Raw genomic sequence first — 25969 nt, 5'->3', positions numbered from 1 at the left:
GAAATAGTTGCGTTGGTGTATATGTATGTATATATTATTTTATCTTGTAATTTTCTATTTCTCTTCTATAATTTTATTTATATTTTTCAAACCAACCATGTCTATCACAGTTTATTCATTATTTATTATATAACTACCATTATTTTATTTTTATTTTATTTTAAATATAAAGACACGAAGTACTGGTATATAAGATTAAGAAAAAAAAACACAATAAAAATAATATCGTATAGTTTGAATTTTGGAAAGATGAATGATCTAAGTTTGTAATTTTATTTGTAAGATTTACCAAGTTTGTGACTTTTTTTTCAAACAATATAACATTACATTTATTGAATTAATAGGTATGAACGCGAGTGGGATAATTATATGTTTGACAACAATGACAAGAACATAACATCGTTAAATAGTGTGTGAAAATAAGACAAGCCTTTATAAGATTCTTTTCTTCATGTTAATGTTTCATGCAATTCTACTTTCTTTTAGCGAACGTTCAAAGAATTCAAGAATGTGACATATGATTATGGGCGCGGCATGTGTAACATAAGGATAATGGAATCAGTGACGCTTTTATGAGAAAAAATTTACTTTATCTCTCCATTTTCTGCATTGAATAGGCAAGGTGGTATTAGATTTATGAATCACTATCAATAGAAAAATAAATTTAAAATTTTATTGTCTTTGCTACTAATAAAGCAACAGTGAAACTTAATTGTTTTAATTTTAATTTTTTAGTTATTATAGGTAATGTCTCATAATATTACATATATACTAGTTGGTACTAATACTTGTAAACTTATAATATGTATAGAGAGATTTTCAATGCTCTAATAGCTTTGTTACCACCTCTAACATCATTTTATCTTACACAGTTGTTCGATAGATATACATGTTAATATCAAATAATTTTATTTAAAATACCAATTTCATTATAAATAATACAAAACACATAAAAAAAATTATAACAAACCACAACTAGTTATACTATATATTGCATTTTTAACTGGATAAAAGTTAAAAATATTATTGACAACATTGTTGAAGAAGCTCATACATTATCATAAGATTTTGAAATTTCTAGTCGCATCTCAAATACATAGTGTAACTATCATCTCATACATATATTATGCAAATTACAAATTAATGATATATCTCAGCATATATAATTAATCACATCAATCATGCATCAACATTAGTGTTCATCATCACTTGAGTAGTCTTACTTCCCACAACTAGGAATAGATTTTTTCTCTTAGTGAATCCCTGAAAGCATAACTCGGCTTTGTACATACTCTCAACGGTTAAGTGACTTATACATGTTGGAATTCCAACAAGTACTAGAGTTTTTACTACTGCTCTAGCGGTACTCGTGCAACCAACACATCACTTGACCAATTTAGAATTTAAAATATTAGTAGTTAAAATCATGATAGTTAATTTAGATATCAATTTAGAAATCATTTTATATTTTTTTTATTAATAATAGAAACCACTTCAGATACAACTAATTTTTTAGTCTCCTTATCTAATTTAGTTAATATGGTGACTAATTATTTTTTGTCTATAATATTTGGTTGCTATTTAATGAATTTCTTATAGTGCTAAATTATTTTTAAACATATTATTTTATTTATTATATATAAAATAAGTTGTCTTAATATATTTAATATATAAAATATTTTATAAGTTTTGGTCTGAAACAATTTTTAATTTTTTTAGTATAGCTAAATTAACAAGATAAAAAGAGAAATGAAAGAATTAGATCATATTGATAATAAACATTTAAATCCTTTTGTTTTGAAATATTTTATGTACATTGAAAAATAAAATAACTTGACAAAACCACACAGATATTTTACAAGTTTAACTTTATGAAATTACATAGGATATATATATCCAGAAAAATGTAGGTTATCGTTCAAAGTGTTTAGAACGGCATAATTAAGACATTTATTAAATAATTTTTAATTTATTAATAGTGTATTAGTTAAATTATACAATGTTGTAATAATTTACTTATAATTTTTTTATTTTAATTTATTTTTCATTTTTTTATGATTTAATTACGTTTGTTTGGATAATCCTTTTGCATTCTTTCAAATTAGAAAATGTTTATTCTAATTACTCAAATTTAGTAAAAGCTCAAATTTAGTAAAATATGCCTTTAATTTTTAAATATTAAATTTGAGGTATTAAAAATCATTTTAAAAAACTAATTTTAGTTTTTCAAATTTAATATTTAAAAAAAAAATTGAGGAATTAAATATTTTTTAAAATTTAGAAGACCAAAGTCAAATTGATTTTAAATTTCATGAAATAAAAACAAAATTAAACTCTTTAAGAATTTACAATTTGTGCACATGGTATCCTTTATTTCGTTTTAATGCAAGACTATTTGTAGAGTAGTTTTAATATGTTAGATTATTTTATAGTGCATGCGATAATTTAATGATAAAACAGAGCTTGATATAAAATTCTATTGTTTTAATATACTTTAAATTATGTAAGCATTTTTTTTATTGAGATTATAATATTAAAATAATATTATTAGTAGCATGTTGATGTAAAATATCCTTACGTGTGCTCTCTACAATATAGGGATTTTATGGACCATTTTTATCATTTCCATTTATTATTATAACTATCATTAACTTTATTAATATTAATAGTAATAATAATAATAATAATAATAATAATATTATTATTATTATTATTATTATAATAATTATTAATTTATTATTATTATTATTATTAATCTTATTATTATTAGTAATATTATTATTTTAAAAAATTTAAAGAGTTGTTGTTTTTGTCTTAGTCTAATTAAATATGTCTTTTTTGTAATTAAATATTTCTAGATTTTTAATGAAAAAATTCAAATCAGATCATTTGGATTAGATTAATGGAATGCGCATTAGAGATGAGTCAAATCAATATAAAAAATTATAATTATATTTTTTTCTTACTTTTATTTATTATTTTGAATTTTTGTTGTTCTTAGTGTTCATGGATTGATACACTTAATTTTTTTTATCATCAACCATTTGACAAAATCTTTCTTTAAAATTTCTAAAGGTCAATTTTAAAAAAAATTACCCCTGTTGGTTTTTTTAGTCCTTCTTTATTTTACGTTTTATGTATAAAATATACTAAATATATTTACAGCAATAGTCAACCTAAAATGTTAATGATTATTTAAAGTCAACAATAAAAATTACTTTGAAATTTATAGATGGAAAAAAGTAGTACAACAACACAATTTATCTATTCTAGCTACAAATTAACATTGGAACTTATTTATTATATAAGTTAGATATAAAAATACTAAATATATTTAAAATAATAGTCAACCTGATATGTTAATTATTATTTAAATTCAATAATAATTATTTTTAAATTAATACATGAAAAAAAATTAACACAATTGTTGGTTTTAAAAAATGTCTTTTCTAAAAGCGAAATAACAAAAAAAAAAGTCAAATATACTCTGAAATGATATTAAAATATTTTACCTCTTGTTGGGTTAAAAAATGTATTTTCTAAAATATTTCATAGTTAAAATCTATAAATTATAATTATTTGTATATATAAATCCTTCCTCTTTATTTATTTTTTCATTTCTTTCTTTCTATCTCTTTAAAAAATTTATCTCTACCCTTTTTTAATTTATTTCCTCTAAATTTCATCTATTTCAAAATTTGATTATACATTGAGTAATTGAGGATTTAATAGTCATTGTTAACTGATCAGATTTTAAACAAAGTAAATTTCTATTTATTTTGAAGATACTCTATTTTTTTTATTTCTCATAAATTTTTTGTAAGATTAATTGAGAAAAGTGATTATCTCAACTTGGTTAAACCTATATTGAAATTTGGTTATATTTAGTTATCTTGCTCAAGGTCTATAGATTTTGAGTAAGTCACTTTCTTAAGTTGAGACTTTCTTTTGAGTAAAAAATTACATGTAAGAAGATTTATTTATGTTTTCTTAAAGAACCTTAGTATAAACGTTATGAGTGTGAATGTGATGAGTTTACATTATCTTGAGTTTTGTGCAAGATTGTGTGTTGTTTAAGCATATTTTAAATGTATGAGTTTGAGATTAATATTAATTGAGATGAGAATTGTATAGTTTAAATGAATGAAATTTGCGGTGTGCTATCAATTTTGTATTAGAATACTACATTTGAGACAAATTGGTTTAGATTGTGGTTATTTTGAATCAATATATTCAATGATAGGCACAAGAATGATATTTCAGTTTTTTTTGTTATTAATAGATGATTGTTTTTAAATGTTACATGTTAAAAGTATATAATTTCTTGAGTGAAGTTTTGAGTATGATTTAGAGGAGTAGAGTTAGTTTACAAGAGTTTTGTGTAGGTTAGTGTATGGACTTGATGTGAATGGAAATATATATCAAATTTGTGTGATGAAGCTTGAATTAAAACGAGTGCTTAAGTAGAGGATTTTGACTGAAACAAAAACAGAACATAGATTCAAGCTTTTCTATTAACCCTAATTTTTTTTTCTTAAGGGAAAATAGAGATGAAAGTGAATCTTGATTGAAGAGAGTGGTGTGGAATGCATGGTGTCCCTGGAGAGGGAGAGGGAGAGGGCTATGCCATGATGAGTAGTCTAGTGTGAAGGAGAGTGTGGGATATGGTCCACTTTGGTCGCTTATGCGAAGGGCACAAAGGCATGGCTTGTGCATTGCATTAACCTTGTGATTGGTGGTGGTGGTGTTGGTGTTGGTGTGTGTATATATAAACACAAACAAAATAGTCTCAGTTTTCAAGGTCTCGTGTGCTTCACTGCTATAACTAGATTATGCCTTCGCCTTCCATTTTCTGACAATAGGCGTGCCTTTCCAGCCCCCACTTTCATTCATAAATTATCTTGCTTTCTCCTTAATGCATATATACATTTATATATACATAAAACAAATCCTCAAACAAAATGTCTCAAAAGACCAAAACATAGATACATTAAGCATAATATTATTAAAAGTAAATACCATTTTAGTATAATCAAAATGATTTGGCTGAAACTCAAGCTTCAAAACAAAACTTCTATAATTTATCAAAATCCATCAAATTTTTAAATCTTTCTGAAAATAACAAAAAATACCTGCACAATACTCGTAAGATATCCTTATACCCTGCATCCTTAACCAACGAATTCAGGTTGCTGATAAAAAAATTGAGACAGTACATAAAATTAAATTTAGACGAAGGAAATACAAGTCAAAAATACATCTAATTATTATAATAGAAATTTTATATAAATTTAGAATATTTTAAAAAAATCTACAAAAATATAATTAATTATTATAATATAAGTTTTATAATTTTTTATATAAATTTTAAATATTTCAAAAGATTCCTAATACACTATTAGTACTTATATAAGTGCAATATTTACAAAAACTTAAAATAATATTTTAAAATTCTCAAGCATATGTAGAATCATCTACTCTAGTAAATCTATGATATCAATTATATATAATTATTATTATTCACGTATAATACATATCATATAATTACATAACATTCAATAACCTTTTCAACTTCAAAAACAATATTTAACTTTCAAACTATTGAAATTTAATATTTATACATGTTTCCACAACATAAAATCAAACAACAATTTCATCAAATAACATCTCTACAAGAGAAATTGAAACTTGAGACCATGTCCCTTCCAAATTCAAATATTCTATTTTAGGATACTATTGAAAGTTAAAGTTAGTTTCTTTTACCTAAAAATCTTATATTTGCTCGACTCTTTAGTTTCTAAAACCAAACAGTAATATTATACCCAGATCTGGAACCTATAACAAGTTATCCCAATTTTTTTTGTCTAATAATAAATAAATAAAATAAAACGAAACACTTCAGGAATATTTCAACCCTTATACAAGATGCTCAAATTTCACCTACACTAGTAGCCCACCTATTGCGAGTTATCCAATTAAGATACAAACTATTATTGATATTGTATGAAGTATGAGATATGAATTACAACTATGAAGCAACATTAAGACAAAGAATCGTAAATCACCAACAAATAATGAAAAGAATGACATTATCACTCCCAAAAACCAAATCACTTTGCTCAACATGTTAAGTAAATTTGAATTTCGTGTGATTTCTTCCACGTATTAATTATATGCTGCCCCATTTGATAATATTTTGGACAAGACTCTTAAAATCATTAGAACTTTATGTCTTTGGATGTATTCATGAAACTTAACTTATACATCGAATGATGTCTTGACAATACTTTTATATATGTTTAAGGTTGACTAATGTTGTACAATTTTCACATTATAGTTAGTGTGATTCAAACTATCTATCATTTTGTGGAACAATATTATGTTTAGTATTAGATAGCTTCATATTTAGATTCACACTTTACACTATTATAAGAAAATCATTGAATAGAAACTAATTTTAGAAATAAAAAATAATTAGTTGTTATATTGACTAAATTATATACCATTTTAGAGACTAAAAAGTCTTTTGGTTTCTAAATTAGTTTCTTTTATGAATAAATAGTTTCTAAATCGTTATCTAATTAGTTACTAAGTTTTTTCTACCAAATTTAGAATCTAATTAATTAGTAGTTAAAACTTTGGTAGCTAAATTTAGAAACTATTTATCAATAATAAAAACTAATTTAGAAACCAATATTTTTTTAGTCTCTAAAATGGTTTCTAATTTATTCACTATAACAATTAATTATATTTTATCTCTAAAATTAGTTTCTATTTAATGATTTTCTTACAGTGTTATCACATTCAATACAAATCATATTAAAATTAGGATCTTATAAATAACAAAAATACAATACATATAAGATTCAAACTTCAAATCATTCAATAATGTGATAAGAACTCTTTGTGCTAAATTATTCAGGCTTTAGGCTTCTCTCAAGTTCTATAATTAAAAATTAATTAATTAATTTTATAATGAAATTTTATTATTTTAAATTTCATCTCAAATCTAATACTATATAGTAACCAGAAACTTCCATCTTAATATTTTTTTTTTCATTATTGTTCATTACTATCAACAAATTTATTCATAAAACTGATTAAAAAATTACAAAAAATACTTATATATATATAAGCACATAAGAGTATAATTTTTAAATAAAAGAAGATGGTGATATAAATCAATCTTCTGTCAAGAAAATATAAGGAAAATATTCTTTTACTGTATAGCACCTGCATGTGATCTTTCGCGCATGTTAATAAATAGTCAAATGGTTTGAGCCAAAACAAGGAAAACTCCATGTCTTGTCTCCAATATAAATAAAATATTTTCTTCTATTTTAAATAATAAAAATTATTCAAATGCATAATAAAATGACAATTTTTTTAGACTAAATTCATGGGACTTGTTTTTTCTCCTCATACTTCTTAAAATATTCTTTCAATTTTGATTTTTATTTAGGATATTCAATACCAATATAATTATATTTTTATTTGTGTACTTTATATATGATTTTTTTATCTGTAACTTTTATTTTTTATCTGGGCCTAATTAAGATTTAGTAAACTATTCAATTTACAAGGGCCGAATACTTTGTTACTAAAAGTGGAAAACTTGTTTGCTATTATCACTTCGTCATTTAATTGTGGTTATAATTTTATTTACTAGTGTTAGTTTGTTAAGACATTTTCTTTTTTAATTTTGCATTAGAACTCTATAGAGCTTTCTAGATTAAAAGCATAAATAACTTTAAGAAAAAATGACACTTACTTCTTTTCATATAAATTACAGTCACATCCTTTTAGTTTTAAAATAAATATTCATCTTCATAATAGTTTTTAAGAAAATAACAATCATATGTTTCTCTTTGAAATAAATATTCATATCTCTTATGTTTTAACAAACTTGTTTTTTTTTATAAAGTTAAAGATAGTTGAGAACAGGTAATGTGATAAGATTAACTAACTTTGATCATGATAAACTCTAAATGACTCTACTATTATATTAGAAAGTGAATTTTAAGCATGACTCAATCTTATAAGACAAGTTCATAAGGTAAGATTTAGACTCACTTATATATTGTGAAATATCTTTACTTCTAATCAATGTAAGATCTTCAACACACACTCCCTCCCGCTAAGACTTGTCAACTCTAATCCATAGCAGCGATAGCAAGTGTGCTAAACCCAACAAACTCTCTCTCTCTCTCTTATTTTTTATAAAAATATTTAATTAATATTTGAAACAGGAAGTGAGCGAATATAAGCATGGTTACAAGAATACTTGTTTCCCGATAGAATAAAGATAAAGATGAACTTTAACTTTGAGAATAAGGATAAGATAGTCAAAATTGCACCCATTTTATTGTTATCCCTACATAAAGTCGCTCATCTTTTATTCAAAATTATACTATATTGACTAAAAGTTAAATAAAATGATTATGAAAATTAAAAATTGTTTTTTAAAACAAAAAATTCAATTATTTAATTATAAAAAACATTCACATTATTTAGTTTTAAAATATGTATTACCCCCTTTGTCTTACTAATAAACGACACTCATATTCCCTATTTATTTATATTTTCTAACAAAGGACGCTCATTCCTTATTTATTATATTTACTTATAAACTACACTCGCATTCCTTATTTATTTATATTCATGTTTGTATTAAATACTATGTAAATATAATAACAATTTAATAAAACTAAATTTATATGTTATAACTTTTTATATTAAACTAATATTTCTTATACATTTTTATATGTTTATGAAAGAATTTATAATACAGTGATAGTACATGTTTTATTTCTAAAATATATTTAAAATAAATAAATTTTCATTTATACTTTTTTATATTTTAAATATTAATTTTTAATTTTCATCAAAGTTTCATTCAATATATTATTTGTTATGAAAATACTACTTTATTGAAAAATATAAGTTTTAGAGTTTAGGCTTTAGGTTAAGAATTAAAAGATTTAGATATCATTTTAATATAGTAAAAATAATGAATAAGTATAATAATATATGTAAAATAACTTTTATAAACCAAGTAAGTCAATAACAATATTTTTCAAATATTTTGCAAGGAACTATTTTTTATAAATAATAGAGCAAAAAGTTTAAAATTAATAAAAAATGGTAATTATATTTTGAAATTCTAAAGGTTATACTCTTGATGGTCTTCTTCCCCTTTTTTTCTTGAGCTTGCAACCTAGTTGATAATTGAGAGAATATTTAAACCAAAGAAAAAAAACTGAGATAAAGTATTTTTCTTCTCTTAGTATTTTCTATTATCATCTCTCATGAAATATATGAATCTGTATATTCAGATCAATATATGTGAGGAAGAAACAAAGAGACGGTAAGTGAAGTGATTGAGACGCATATTGAAATCCTGAATGGTGTGAGTGGTGGAAAAAAAAAGGATTAGATAGCTAACCGTCCACGAGAGATATTGATGTGACGAACGCAAGTGACTAATAATTGCCATCTTCGCTTTTAGCATGAAAAGCTTGAAGCAAACCCTAATAAGTCTGAAGATGAACCTTCATATCTCAATGGTTTTCCATGTGGGGCTCTTGACATAACTCCGATCGATCAAAGGATCTGTATATTTCTCCCTTTTCAATCTTCATGGGCCACCATTATCCTCTCCCCTCTTCACAACTCTAAATTTTACTCTTTCAAATTCCTCATCTGCCAACTCCTAAGTCAAAAATCATTTCTTCATTTTCAACCATTAACAATTTCTCCTCCAAGATATCGCTAAAGAGAAAATCAAATCAACTTAGTCAAGATAAAGCTAAAGATAGTGATCGATGTGCTTTCTCCATGTTAAATATAATCATCCGTCAAATCATTATCACTGCTTAAATTAAGGAAAATCTTACTTCTACTTTAACAATCATATATTCAAGGACACAGTTTTACAAATGTTATTTAATTAATTGTTTACTTGAGGCAAGAAAAAAATTTATTTGTCTGCATAATTTGATTCATGATTTTCAACATATCAATACTATTAAATTAAGGGTATAGAAATTCTTCCTCCAACATCTAAATCCTTAAGAACACTTCCTCTTGTGATGATCTTCTCGTTTTTTCGGTATTTCCGTTAGTTTTCTTTCAGCTGGATCTTCTTTGGTCTGGACACGATGGAGGAGTACCTGCGAAGACACTCCGACGGTCAAGTCAGACCGAAAGCTAAGTACCAGAAGAGTGGGGAGTGAATAGTTAACTTGGGTGTTGTGCCTCTTCTGCTATTTATACTGCTCTAGATGGGTTGTGGTTGCTATGGATCTGCTTTAGGGTTCAAACGAAGACCCAATTGTGCCTTAACTACGCTTATCACTTAAGTTGGCTTGTTTATACCTAATTATGTGTTTAGCTTTGCGTCTTATCGTCTAGTCGGCTTTGTAGTTTGGTCGATCTTTCGGTCACCCGGTAGTACAGAAATGTTTTTTTTTTCATTTAAAAATCTCTAAAATATCTGATAAAAATATTTTCACCTTTTCTTATTGTACCGTAGGCACCGACCGACCGACCGAATGCACAATAAATGTAAGGGCATTTATGTGACAAGCTAAATTGGTTAAGATCCACCTCCGAAGAATAAGGAATATGCGTTTAAAGAAGATATGTTCTATTCCGGAGCACGACTAGCAAGACATATCCATAACCACCCTGAGCCCAAGGGACAGAAGGCCCATTAGGCAATCCTATAAATACTGTGCTCAAGCCAGAGAAAGGTACGTTTTCATTCACTTACGAAACCGCGCTTAGAATCTCATACTTACTTGAGCGTCGGAGTGCCTTCGCAGGTACCCTCCCCCGCCCGAAGGAACGACCAACTGAAAAGGAACGACCAACTGAAGGAGACACCAAAAAGGAACCACCGACCGAAGGAGAAAAAGATCGACACGTCAGCAATCTCATTACGTCAACCGACCGTGCCTGGGCCCCATTTCTCCAAACAGGTACACTTATTAAAATTAAAAGTTACAGAAGCCAAGGTCACAAAAGTGAATGAATTTAGATTTGAGTGTTGTTTTTCCATTCTTTTCACGTGTAGAAGAAGAGGCGGGTGCACACACGTATTCGGCAACAACGAAAGATGAAGAAAGGAAAAAGGTTGTAGAGTGGCGAGACTGATTAAAATAAAAAGGTTTGAAAACCGTTATGATTTAATTAAGCTTCTAAGCCTTATCATTAATCACTGTCTCAGCATGAACTTCAATGCTTATCTACTTACCTAATTCTCTAATTAGTCTGTCTATGCGTGCATATATATGTTATGTAAAAAAAATAATTAAGTTTAGACGCCAATTAAAAGAAAAAATTTCTTTTCTTCTACTAGTAATTAGGTTAAAATTTCTACATTAATTAAAAATAAAAATATTTTATATTATATAAGTGAATGTAAATTTTATTTTATAAATAATTTTATAAAATTAAATTAGATTTAATTCACTTCTAAATATAATATAAAAATTATTTAAATTTATTTTAAAATTATTGATCTTATGAGATTGTTAATCACTCATAAATATATAATTTTAGGCACATGAGTTCACAAGTTTAAGATTTGAGTTAGTTTTATACACTTTTTAATAGTTTATGGTAAAGATTATTAGTCTAATTTGATCTTAAATAATGATTTATTTAAATTAATATGATCAGCATTATGACTTTTCAAGCCCGAGTAATCAATCATTTATTTTTCACTAATCGAATATATTGAGTGATTATAAAAACTTTTAAACGTTTCACTTATAACATTTTTGTGTCACTTGAATCTAGGGAGTGATTACAATTAATTTTTATGCTTTAGTAAATGTATAATTATACCAAATAATACAATATTAATTTATGCTAACCGGAATAACTGCAATTAATCATATTTAAATTTTAAATAAGTTTTAATTTTAAAATTTAATATCTATAACAGTCAATAATAAAGATGTTTTTTAAACTATTTTGATATGTACACATATATTGCTAATTTTATGATAAACTCAGTTTGTTTTATTAATTTTATTTTCCATGAAAACAATTTACGATGAATAGTAATTATTCCAAAATATTTCTATTGTGTAATTATAATATTATAGAAATTAATAAAAAATATTTTTTTATGATTACCTTTTTTTATTAATTTTATTTTAATAATCATTATAATATTTATTTTTTTATTATCAGAAGAAAATAGTGGATACATAGTTGGTACAAGTGTAATGTGTTTATGATAATATTACATTGAGTTTGTAGATAGTTAATTGAAAAAACTTTTTTTATTTTCTTATTGACGTTTATCATTATGGTTATGGTTGTAATTTTGTCTTAAAATTATTTTTTATTTAAATTAATATGTTCACCGTTATAATTTTTTCATTTTAGGTAGTCAAGGATTTTCAATTGACAGTACGACAAACTTATAAAATAAAAATCAATTTTATAAAAAAAAAATAATTAGTTGTTATAGTAACTAAACTAAAAACCATTAGAGACTAAATAAAATTTTGGTTCTAAATTAATTTCTATTATTATTAAATGGTTTCTAAATTGGTATTTAGTCACTAAAGGTTTTTGTTACCAAATTTAGAATCTAAATAATTGGTAGTTAAAACATTGGTTGTTAATTAGATACTAATTTAGAAACTATTTAACAATAATAGAAATTAATTTAAAAATCAATTTTCTTTATAATTTTTAAAATGATATTTAATTTAATTACTATGGTAAGTAATTGTTTTGTTCTATAAAAATTATTTCTATTTGATGATTTGATTGTGTAGTGTGAATCTACCAAACAATTACAAATATTTTCACCTAGGATTTTTTTTGTCAAATGAATCTAGGGAGAAATTACAGGTAATTGTTATGTTTCGCTAAATGTACAATTATAGCAATTAATATAGTATTAATTATAGTAACTAACAAAACTAATAATAACATGCACGGAAGAGTTACAAATTACAATTAATCGTATTTTAAATTTAAAAATAAGTGATTATGGTTAAGGTTACTGTTATTGTTGTAATATGATCTTTAAAATGTTTTTTTAATTTAAATTAATATGTCCAGCGTTATGACTTCTCAATTTCAGTCAACAGTCAATTTAATATACAGAATAATTACAAATACTTTTAGACGTTACACTTGTTATGTTTTGTTAAATGAATAATTAAAGCAATTAATACAATGTTAGTTTATAGAAACTGATAACATTGGTGACGGAAGAATTATAATTCATTATTTTAAATTAAATAAAAAGTGGAGAAGATTGTCTTCTGATTTTATTATCATATTATTTTTACTGAAAATAATTAGTAGAGTTATGAGGGGATTTTTGTTATGATTATAAGGAGAAAATGAAAATTTATTTGTAATAATTATTTAACTTGTAAGAATATAAGATATTTATGAGTATAAGAAAATATAAAGAGTTGAATACTTTTTATTTTTAGAGTTATCACCGGTTTATATGTCTTATTGGATTGAGATCATTAAGAAAACATTAAAGAGTTCTTAGATTATATAAATGAATTTTATCCTAACAACCTATAAGAAAATATTAAACATTTATTATGAGATATAAATAAATTTTATACTAGTAATCTATAGTCGCGAATAACCTAAGATTGTTTGATTTATGTGTCTTAAATATTAGATTAAATTAGTGATTATTTGTCTGAATGCATCTTGTTATAATTGGGGAGTATGTTCATAAGACATTTAAAATTCGATAAGATATACATGTGGATCAATTCAAATGATGAATGAGACTCGTTTGGGTTTAGCATAAATCATTTTTTGATTTTGATTTCATGTAATGTTTATTAATCCTTTTGATTTTATACGATTTTTTATGATCGTTTGAACTTGGACAATACTTGACCATTTGATTCAAGTTTTTTGAAAAAAAATTTCGATGATCATTTGATCTTGGCTAAGTATTGTTGATCTGATGACAGTTTGGTTTCGGGGTGTTATTTGACTATTTGGTCTAAGTTTGTAAAAAAATTTAAATAATCATTTGACTTGATCAAACACCATAAACTCGATGATCGTGTGATCTCAAAAAGTGTTGTTAGATCTTTTATTAATTTTTTTTGAAGATTTGATCTTGATTTAAGTAAAAATGACACTTATATTTTACATTAGTCAAAAAAAATTATTTCGAAACAAAGCCTCATTAAAACCTTATTAAAAAAATCACTCTTTAAAGATAAAAAAATGAGTCAGACTTTGGTCTAGTTGTTTAGGATTTGTGGACAAGAATTTTTTTTTACTTAGATACTACGATTAACATCAAATCCGAAAATACCATAATTTGTAGATGGGGATTTATCATGTTAATCAATCATAAAGAGAGAAAAAAAAATTCACCCAAAAAGGACTCTTTAACCCTAAAACCAGTAAAAATATAAAATATTTTTAAATATATGAGAAAGACTATAAAAATAACTTATTATTTATTATATAATCTTAAATTGTTTAAAGCTATTTTGTACCTTATTACCTAAGCCGGTAATATTAGGAGAAAACAACAACCAGAAGAACAACATCATGTGAATCATCTATACATATAAACTGAGGACTTTCATAATTTTTTTTTATTAAAAAGTAATCTCTATTTAATTTTTCATTAAAATAATATAAAATGTGTTCTTACAATCTATTAAATTAATATAGTATAAATTATGTTACTTAGTAAGTTAAAGTTTACGGGGATGGTAAGAAGCAACTATTGAAGATAAAAGTTTATTTTTCTAAAACTTAAACAATGTATACAATTTTCACACAAGAGAAGAGTATACAACCTTTCATAATCTATCATGAAAGAGACTCCTTTTCTTTTTCAATCTGATTTTGTTAATAATGAAAACAAATAAAATAATATTCTAATTTCTCTTCAACTAAATATTTTTTATTCTTTTTTTCACTTTTTTTAAAAAAAAAAACATCCATCAAAAGGAAATGAGGGGTTTTGTACAAGGGGGTTGTTTCAAAATGTAAATAATGGGGTTGATGATGGACGTTTACCAAATAAAATTTTGCAGCTTTTTTTTGATGGAGTTGGCCATTCTTTCTTTCTTTCTTTCTTTCTTTCTTTCATTCATTCATTCTCTGTGGTTCAAATAAGGAAAAACTTTCCACAGCATGGTTTGAAAAGTGCAACAATTAATGTATCTTTTTTCATTTTTGATTTTTCTAATCCTCATCATTAGATTTGACCTGATTTGATGTTAGAAATTGGACCCACCAAGAAAGGACATTTTCAGAAAATAAAAACATAAGAAGGAAGAAGAGATGTAGAAAATAAGGATGAAAAATACGATAAACAAAAACATGCTCTTCTTCACACTTCTTCTGTTCTGTCACATCCGTACTAAAGTGTATTGCATATAAAAAAGGGTTAGATTTCTCTTCCATTCAAATATTCTTTTTAGTATTTTACTTTTTTAGTGTTTTTTATTTTATTCTTTCAATTTTAAATTCCATTTTTCATCCTTCAAACGTTTAAAACAAACCAATTTCATTCTTCTATCAACTTTTTCCCTTGCCTTCATCAAACTCCTTAGTGGTCCTCCATAACAATTAACTTTTTGTAATGGATATTTCTCAGGATACTGATACTTTTAACATCCGCAAATAAAACACATCCACATTCACACTTCAATAAATTTTTATTTTAATTATATTTATTTTATTTTTTAATTTAAATATTATTATATTATTATAATTGGTTTCAAATGTATGTTGTTTATTATTTGAGTTTCAAAATAAACATTTTCTATTTCTTATTCCTTAAAATAGCCATGGTATAGGTTAAAAAATATCAGACATTATTTAAATTATATGTATTATAGTAATAAAATTAATTTAAGAGTTATATGTGTTTTTTTCTCTATATATAACATGAAAATAGTTTTTATTTTATTGTAAATTTTAGATCTTTTAATATTTATAATAAGAAAATTATTAAAATAAATTTTTATTAATTTTTTTTATATATTTTAAAGTAAAATTTATTATAATATTATAACCCTCAGTATGAAATATTTTAATAACATAATTTATATTCACAATTTCTTTATTATATGAAAAAAATTGACAATATTTAATTTTAATATTTTTTTATTATAAATATTTAGAAGATATAAAATTTAGATTAAAGATAAAAATTAATTTTGCGTGAAATTATGAGAATACGAGAAAAAAAAATTTAACCTTTAAATTAAATATAATATACATTATATTAAAATAAACTATTTTAAAATAAAAAAATGTTATTTTGATAGTGAAACCGACTAAGGAATCATATCGATTCATTTTAAAACATAAAATACCCAAACAAAAATGACTAAAAACACAGTTATAAAAAAGTATTATTATTTTGGAAAATGTGGAATTGTGAAGAATGGATATTAAAGTTTAATTAGATAAGAATGAATAAGAATAAGATGTAAAGTGAGATGGGCCAAAAGGCAATGGTTGGTAGCATTTATTGGTGAATTGATTAATGTTGAAACATATTTATTGGATGCTGCGGAAATATGCCTCGTCGGCCCAATAAGGCAATAAGTAGCATTAAAGGTGATAGCTAATACGATATTAAACAATATGAACACAAAAACAAAGAGATTAGCTAACACAATTATTCAACAAATCACAATTAATGAACAACCATATCAGTTGGTGAACCGACGTACGGAAAAGAGGCTCATTAAGTGCCCATCAGAGCACCATTTTAGATTATATTTATTTTTCGGACTAGTAATATGAACTAAATTTTAATACAAAATAAATATTTATAGAAATATTAAAATGAACAAAATTATAAGCAATTTTAAAACTTAATGATAAATGTGCCACCGGATAATGGAGATGATGGAAATGACTGAATGGTTGAGATGTTCGAGATTACTTACTTAACCTAAATAAAGTCCAGTTAATCATAATTAAATTAGTTTATTCAATTGGATCTGCTTTTAAACTCATGAGCGGATTCATGAAAATAGGGGTCATTCAAAAGTATCAGATAGAGGAGATAACCTTTCTCGTTCAAACTTGTCTGCATTTACAAATCCTTCACAATAATTTGGTGAAAAGAAAAATTTGATCAAAGACTACAACACCTGAAGATCGAGAAGACCGAAAAAAAAAATCACTATAAGAGATACCTAATCTTGTAAGCACAATAATATAAAACAATAAAAAGTTTAAAAAAAAATACTAAATTAAGTATGTGTGAACTATTTTATGTTTTGAAAACTTTCCTCATAAATTATTCAAAGTCAAATTGGATTTTTTTTTTCTCTATTCCTTATATGTTATTACAATCTTCAAACAAGCACTTAGAGTAATGGGCAAAATATAACAAGTGTTCATAGGAATAAAAAAGAAAAAAATATAATTATAACTGTTGCAACTTTGTTTTTAATTAGAATTCTCATACTTCCTAATTTCCTTCCTGGAAAAAAGGATATTTAAAAAATTGTTAAACAAAACACTATTAAATCGAAAAGTGAAAGTAATTAATTTAAAAATTTATAATATCAGGAAGAAGATTAGATTTCAGTTTATAATTTTAACGTTCAATTACTTTCCTTCTTGCACTGCAAAGCAAATATGATATTTATTATGATTAAAACTGTAAATTTTAACAATTAAAATTTTTCATAAATGAAAATTTTGACTATTAAAAATAACCATTAAGTTTACCTATGTTAAAAACACTTTGTGGCAAAAATATTTATTATTATTATTATTAATATTATTAATATTATTAATATTTGACTATTATTTTAATTAAGATTATTATTACTATTAATATTATTATCATTATTAATATTATTATTATTGTATTATTAATATTATTGATATTAACTATTACTATTATAAACCCTTAATTATTAACGGACATAAATTCATTGGTAATTTCATCCGTCAATAAAAATTTATTAGAATTAAGAAATTATTGACGAACAGATAAAATTGTCGGTAATTTTTTTGTCAGTAAATCAATATTTTTTTTTACTGGAGTCCAAATAATATTTGAAGTGTATTTCACAATATTATCTACTTATATCAATCTACTAATTATATGACAAATGAACTAGGAAAGTTATTGAGTTATTGTGAGAAAATGTGTTAACAATATCTTACTTTTAGATGTTTTAGTGAAAGTTTTCAAATTACGTATGTACATATCTATCGAATACAATAAGTATAGTATGATCACTTGATAAATAAAACTATCATCTAAACATTTCTAATTAAACAATATTTTAAAAAAATCTAAATTTAATTAAAACACAATTCAACCCCTCTCCTTATATTTTTTTTTTCTTCTAACTTTTCAACAAGATGAACAATAAAAATAATTTTAATTTGATTTATATTGTTAACTAAATCACTCAAAATTTGTGTCTCAAGTGTGTATGTAGTTAACCAAACACTTCATAAAGTCAATGATTACATAGTTCTAAATTTGCTAACGATTGAAAACAAATCTATTTGATGGGAAACAAAAACTAATGGAAAAAAGAGTCCTCACAAGGTTTAAAAAAATTGAATTCTTCATTGATGGGAAAACATCTTGCCTCAGTTAAAAGTAATAATAAAAATACAAACTAAAAAACTTCCATAACTTTATGTTACCATTCATCACTGTTTGATGAATTTGGTTTAATTGCCTATACTAATCGAACTTGAAATGCAAATCAAGAAGCAGGGCCCTCGTAAACTTTTGCAAACAACAAATTTTTCAGTGTAGATTTAAATATAACAATTATATAGTGATTAGGTTTTAGTGAAAAAAAAGAAAAATTAATAGAATTAAAAGTCATAAAACCTTTAGTGAAAAGTAAATAATTAGTAGTTAAAAGATTAGTTGTTAATTAGATACTAATTTAAAAATTATTTAATAATAGAAACTAATTTATAAACTATTTTTTTAGTTTCTAAAATTGTAACTAATTATTTTGGTATCTAAAGATTTCATGATTTTCTTGTTGTGTAGTGATTTAAATAAGATTAAGTATGAATATTTTATTATTTAAATTAAGGTTTATAAATAGAAAATAGTTAATTATTTTAATTTTATTTTATAAAAATCTTTATATTTCTAAAATACTCTTCTTTTGTATTTTCTCAAAGATTTTAAAGATAATTATTCATATCTTTTTATAGATTTCAACTCATCTTAGATATCTCTTAGGATAGTAAAACACTTTTCTCTTTTCAGAAATTGTTTTTAAGTAAGCTTTTCTTTATCTTTTTCTTTAGTTGGTTTTATGCGAAACGTTATATGCATATGGTTTTAGTTTATACATGATGTTTTTTTTAATAAAAATTAATCTCTAGTCTAAAATTATTATGGTATATATGAATTGTTAAACAAATTGTAAAGGTAATGAAAATTAGTTAAGTTTTCATAATAACTTAGGGTAGGTCACCGTGTTTTGAGTTTTTAGTAGGATTTTTATTTTTATTTTTAGAGAATATTATGAATATATTTAGTTTTAATATGAATAATTTATGTGACAATAATTTTTAAGAGATTTGTTATATGAATTATATGTATAACTAATGTTCCTAATAGATATTGTTAGTTACTAATATATTGTATGAATGAGATATATGGGATATTGAAAACGATGAAATATGTTATATTTTTTAATAGTTAAAATTGTATGAGTTAAATTGGTTTAAATGATCTTCTTTATAAAGAAATATTTAATTACATTTATAAAAAAATAAACTAGAACATTATGGACCAATTTGATACAATTTATATAAATATGCAAAATTAATATTGTTGATAAAAAAAATATATATAAATACAAATTTTGGGTGCCATTTTGTTTGTTGAGAGAAATTCATTTTAGTGAAAATTATCTTTTGTTTGATTAGAGAAATTCATTTTAGTCAAAATTTAAAACCTTTGTTTGCTTGACAAGCAAACTACTAGCGAGTAGAGTAGTAGTTGAACAAATTTAGATATGTGCTCAGTTTGTTGTGCTTAATCTCTTTCGAGAAAAAATTGGTGGCTCAATGAAGATAATGTTTTTTAAATTTTAAATAACATTTTTTAAATGTTTCAATTTTTTTTTATATTTCACTAAGTTGTTATATTTTATCAACATATATATTATTATAGTGATGTGTGAATTAAAATTTATTATTATTTGAATTAATTTAGGATGTGTATGAATAAGACTATATCATCATTATTCATAGGACATGTACTATATTGTAAACATCTTTATTTTTCAAGAAGATAATATTATGTTGGAATCTTTTTGTTGTGTATTGAATTTGGAGTTTTGAAGAATATATCTTGACTCTGCTAATATTGGACTCTCACATAGAGAAAAATATCAGGTGGTCAGAGTTAAAAGAATATTACTATGACCTATTAAGGACTTGTTATATGTAGGTATAGGTATTCACCTTGTCATATAAATGAATTTGGTCTTATTTTGTAGTTTTGTTGTGAGATTACTTAGTAAAGGTAGTGTGACATGTGCAAATATTTGAATCTAATCTAACTCAATACATGTGTTTTTTAGAAATAAAGTTAAGTGTTTATGATATTGATGTTATGATTTATGACATGAAATGTAGTTAGTAAGGTAAGAATTAGACACTTAAGTCTAATATATGTTTAATGAATGAAATGAATATGCATAAATAATAATGTATGAATAAGATATGAATGAGTTTTATGACTCGTGAAAATATATGTATATGGTTTTAATATATGCATTTATGTAAAGTTTTAAAACACTTACTTACTCTAACTTGTGTGTTATTTTCAACTATAATGATCATATATTAAAGTGAAGAGATGATAAAACGAAAAGATGAGAAAATAATTTTTTCTATTATGTTTAGTTATCCTTTTTAAAATGTACAAACAATTTTATTTTCTGAAAAGATAAATTTATTTTTGAAGGGAGAGTTTAAGTTTATATGAATATCATGTATGCTTATATTAAGTTTAAGATGTTAAAAAAATTATTAAATGAGTTACGTTGTAAACATTATTTAATATTAATTTATCCAAAATTAGAATTTTAATTTGTGAATAAATTAGCTTTTAATTGTAAAAGCTATTTTATTTGTTCTAAAATATTTATGGTATTTATAGAAATACCAACATAGGAAGGGGAAGTTAAAACTATGAAGTATATATAGATAGGGTTATTTATAAAACTAGTTCAATTAGGTACAAAGTGAATCGCAAATACATTTAATTACCAAAACCTTCCATACATCTTAATATTCCTGCTCCTGGTTAACCAGTGGGGTTATGTAATATTATTTTGACATTTCATTTCTGGACACTTTTCTAATATTCCTTTTTTATGAGAAAAAGTGTGCAAGGAAATTTTGTAAACTTTGAAAAAGCAATTGGGAGTAACTTTGATCTTATAAATTAGTATTTTTTAATTATAGCGGAATATAATTAAAAATATATTATAGTTAGTTTAAATTAAATATTACAAAATTAATTAAAATTATTAAATGTAATTACAAATATATTTAAGTTAGTTTAAATTAAATCATTCCAAATCATTTTACAGAATTTCTTACTTTGAATAAATTCCTATATAAATAATTATAGTAAAGGCTACATAATCAAGTAAAAAGTAAATTGTAAAAAAAATCATAAATAATTGTTAGAAAAATTAACTTATATATAAATTAACCATTATTTTCTTATAAATCACCGTATTGTATCAGACATATACCGATCAAGTCAAAGTCAAATGTATTCCATTTCGATCTAAATCATGAGAAAATCTAGAACTAATAAAATTAACCATGATTTTTTAGATTATTATTATTAATTTTCACATAATTATGTTGGTGTAATAATATTAATTTAAATAAATATATTATGAGAATCAATATTTTTAATATGTTTGTACAATGTCTCTTATTATATTGCATAAATGATCTAATTTACTTATGCAATATTTCTTATTATATTATATAAATATTCTGATTTACTTACGTAATATTTTTTATTATATTACATGATACTTCGATTATATCACAAAATACTCCGATTTATATATATGATATTCAAATTCTGTGAAAAGATACTCTCAACTAGAATTTTAGCACTATATTTATAACATATACAAAATTTTATGTTCTTATTAACTTTAGAGTTAAGTATTTTCAACAATTCCCTCAAAGTTGAATCACTATAATTTAAAGAAAAACTAGTAAAAAAAATAAGTACATTATTCAAACGTATTTTTTCATTCAAACGTATTTTATGGAAAAGACATTTGTTTTGATGATAGGTAGGAGAATTTTGAAGTCAACGCTGATTAAAAACACGTTTGTCTTGTTGGCGCATCGCACTAAGCAAGAAATCATGGAGGTGTCCGAGGTACTCAGATTTCGATCACACAGCTTCTCCCTCTTCCGGCGTGCATCCATCTCTTCCACAGAGCACCCTCACAATCATGTCATACCCATTCCACCAAAATTCAGTACAAACACAACGCTGTCGGTGGCAACAACAGCGAAGAAAAAGTCAAGCATCGAAGGTGTGAGCGAAGAGTTGACCACCATAGCCTCTATGAACCTTGATTTCGCACCCTCGCGGAGACGGGTCCGTGCAGCTTTTGCCGAGGTACATCAGCAACTGGACCATTTCTTATTCAAGGTTAGTTCTCTCCAATTTATCATTATCTTTGCAATATGGCTTTGGTTGCATCCATCTTTCAGATTTTTGCCTTGTTAAAGAATCACTCATTCGTTTTGATTTTTCAATATCTCCCCTGTTTTGTCTTGGGTTGGCTAACTAGGCTGCTCCTGCTGGGATCAGAACTGAAGAAGTAAGCCTTTTCTATTTTTGGCAAACACTCTCTGCGGGGACACGCTTTCTTTTGTTAGTTTGTTGAAAAATATGATCAATTTGGTTTCTTGTTTATTAGTGGTACGAGAGGAACTCCAGGGGATTGGAAATTTTCTGCAAAAGTTGGATGCCTGAATCTGGCGTTCCACTCAAGGCTGCTTTGTGTTTCTGTCATGGATATGGCAGCACTTGCACTTTTTTCTTTGAAGGTGCTTTGTCATAATTACATTCCTTAAACCCTTAGATATGTTTTTACTCAGTCTAATGATAAAAATTTGTCATTTAGTCTCTCATTTTGAAAAAAAACTTGTAATCTAATACTATAGTTTTAGTATTTCATTGAGGCAAGTGATGCATTATGATCAAGGTAACTCGTCTTATCTGGTGGGAGAAGTGAGTAAAGCTTTTGTTGTTCTTGTACACTAGTAATGTAGTTGAGTGTCTGTTTTACTTACAGATTTTGTCCTGTTAAATATTATGAGTTTTGCTTCGAGCCCTTTAAATTGACAAAACATACAAAAGATTATAGAGACTGTATAGGGAAGAAAATATTCACGAAGACTAAATTACAACTTATTAAAAATGGGAAACCAAATAGAAAAGTCACGATGTTTAGAGTGCTCAAAAATATAATTGAGCCCAATTTCATTTTAAAAAGTAGCTAAGTTGCCCTTTGAAGTATGTTGTGCTGTCAATTTTTATCAAAGCTTGAAACTTGCCAAATGTAACAGGGGGAGTATTTGAATTTTTATTCAGGTATTGCCAAAAGAATAGCTGCTTCTGGGTATGGTGTTTATGCTATGGACTATCCAGGTTTCGGTCTATCTGAAGGATTACACGGTTATATATCAGATTTTGATGATTTGGTTGATGATGTTATAGAACAGTATACAAAAATCAAAGGTAAGACTTTTTGGCATCCATGATGTCATATCGATCTTTGTTGTAAATTTGTAATCTTTATATTTCAATTGACAGATAGGCCTGAGGTGAGTGGGTTGCCTCGATATATAATGGGGCAGTCTATGGGTGGAGCAATTGCTCTTAAGGTTCATTTGAAGGAACCAAACACTTGGGATGGAGTAATCCTTGTTGCACCAATGTGTAAAGTAAGTCCATTCCTCCATGTTGCAGTTGATGTCATCCACTTCATTATTATAAATTTCATGTTCTTATTCATTCCATAGTTTGAGAGCTCTGAACTGTTTTATTCTTGTCATGTCTTTGTCATCTCTAAGGTTCAATTTTGTTTTTCTGAAGGCTCCTTACCCTCAAAATAGATATTGGCAATAAACGTTGCCACACCTTAAGTTTTCTGAAGTTGGACATGACAAACATCACCCTCCAATTTGTGACTAATACCTCCTAATTCAATAGGCGCTGTTAATATTTCAAAGATAAGAACAATGTAATATGTATCACAGAATTTTATGATCCGATTATGAGTGGATCTAATTTTAAAGTCTTCTTTTCTTATCAATTATTTATGTTTGTGATCTGTATTCAATATTTGGTATCTTATACATTCAATGAATTTAAAAAATTAATGCTTGTCTTAAAAACTTCTGATGAGACTTTTCTCCCAGTCAAAATTGGAAGGAGTCCAAAGTCAATCTATAGGAAAATGAAAGCATCCATCATTTGAAGAATAGCCTTTCTTGGGAATATTTGAATATGTATCAGATAAACCCTGATTTATTCTTGTTTTGGTGCCAAGATTGCAGAGGGCATGCTACCATCAACTGCAGTTTTGAAGGTATTAAGTATTCTGTCTAAAGTGATGCCAAAGGCAAAGCTGTTCCCACACAAGGATATATCTAAGCTGACTTTCCGAGAACCTGGCAAGAGAAAAGTGGTTGGTAATTTTGTCAACCTCTAAATGTTCCATGCTTACAAGTTGAAATGATTGACCAGTGTCTTTCTATACCCTCCTTTTTGTAACTTGTCTTACATTTACTAAATGTTTGAGGTCACAAATCCTAATGATCTCTCTTCATAAATTTTAATTTATAACCTCCTGTTTAGTGGGTGGCATTTAGCTTGTCCATTTGTCACAATTTTTTTCTGCAACATCGTGGGATCATAGGCTAAACCACATATATATTTCTGTTAAAAAAAGTGACATGCACCCTTGCCTTAATTCTTATATAGTGATTTCAAGTTCATGACTGAAAGTGGCTGAAGCATGAACTGATCCACAGTATCTTCTATCATTGAATTATTGTGAACTATGAAAAGAACTTGAGCAAAACTAGTCCCTGAAAGTTTGCACTTCTGTACAAACTAATTATAGGACTTGATTCTTTCCTTTGTAGGCTGGTTACAATGTTATTTCTTATGATGATCCAACACGGTTGAAAACTGGCATGGAGCTTCTAAGTGCCACTCAAGAAATCGAGTCACAATTAAACAAGGTGGTTAGTTTTTGCTTTCTTTCCCTTCTGTAGTTCTGTTACATGTTATTTTCAAGAACAACATGTGGATTTCTGCTCTGGTTTATATGTGATTTTTTGCATGCAATAACTGTCATATAAATTGAAAACATTTATATCTTTTGAGAGTAATGCAGGTTTCAGCTCCATTATTGATTCTTCATGGAGCAGCAGATAAGGTGACAGATCCATTAGTGAGCCAATTTCTTTATGAGAAAGCTTCTAGCAAGGATAAGACACTAAAGATCTATGAAGGAGGTTACCACGGCATCTTGGAAGGGGAACCTGATGAGAGAATTTTTGCTGTCCATAATGACATTATCTCGTGGCTTGATTTTAGGCGCTCACTTGAATGAGGTTTATACTTCATATTTTAGTGTTGGCACCACCAAGATATTTTTTGATCTTAGTTAACAGACAACCTTAACAATTTCACAAAAGTTATCTCACAGGAATGGCACCTCTTATTATGGTAGCTAATGTACATGTCAATTAAGCTTTCTACCTTATCAGAAGAGGCTCATTTATGAGTTTAATCTTATTATTCTCTCATTGGCTTTTCAAACCAGGTGTAATCCATTATTCCCTTTCTTGTGAGTTGTGAGATTATTTGTGAAATTAATATAGTGAATTGAACACCTCA

The 25969-nt window shown here is 25.5% G+C and overlaps 1 protein-coding gene across 2 annotated transcripts; it reads left to right on the top strand.

Moving 5' to 3' along the window:
- The first annotated feature begins 22330 nt into the window (after positions 1 to 22330).
- On the top strand, positions 22331 to 25969 carry LOC137828471 (caffeoylshikimate esterase-like). 2 transcript variants are annotated; one of them, XM_068635073.1, is made up of 8 exons: positions 22334 to 22702; positions 22845 to 22874; positions 22974 to 23103; positions 23651 to 23797; positions 23873 to 24003; positions 24612 to 24749; positions 25210 to 25308; positions 25464 to 25969. In XM_068635073.1, the coding sequence occupies exons 1-8, from the start codon at positions 22409 to 22411 to the stop codon at positions 25680 to 25682; spliced, it is 1188 nt and encodes a 395-aa protein (XP_068491174.1). In that variant the 5' UTR covers positions 22334 to 22408; the 3' UTR covers positions 25683 to 25969. The 2 variants fall into 2 exon arrangements, with proteins under 2 accessions (XP_068491175.1, XP_068491174.1); XM_068635074.1 differs by lacking the exon at positions 24612 to 24749 and having other exon boundaries at positions 22331 to 22702.

The sequence above is a fragment of the Phaseolus vulgaris genome, chromosome 7, assembly GCF_000499845.2.
Source record: "Phaseolus vulgaris cultivar G19833 chromosome 7, P. vulgaris v2.0, whole genome shotgun sequence".
In the NCBI taxonomy this organism is placed as follows: domain Eukaryota; kingdom Viridiplantae; phylum Streptophyta; class Magnoliopsida; order Fabales; family Fabaceae; genus Phaseolus; species Phaseolus vulgaris.
This window is presented reverse-complemented; position numbering and strand designations above follow the sequence as displayed.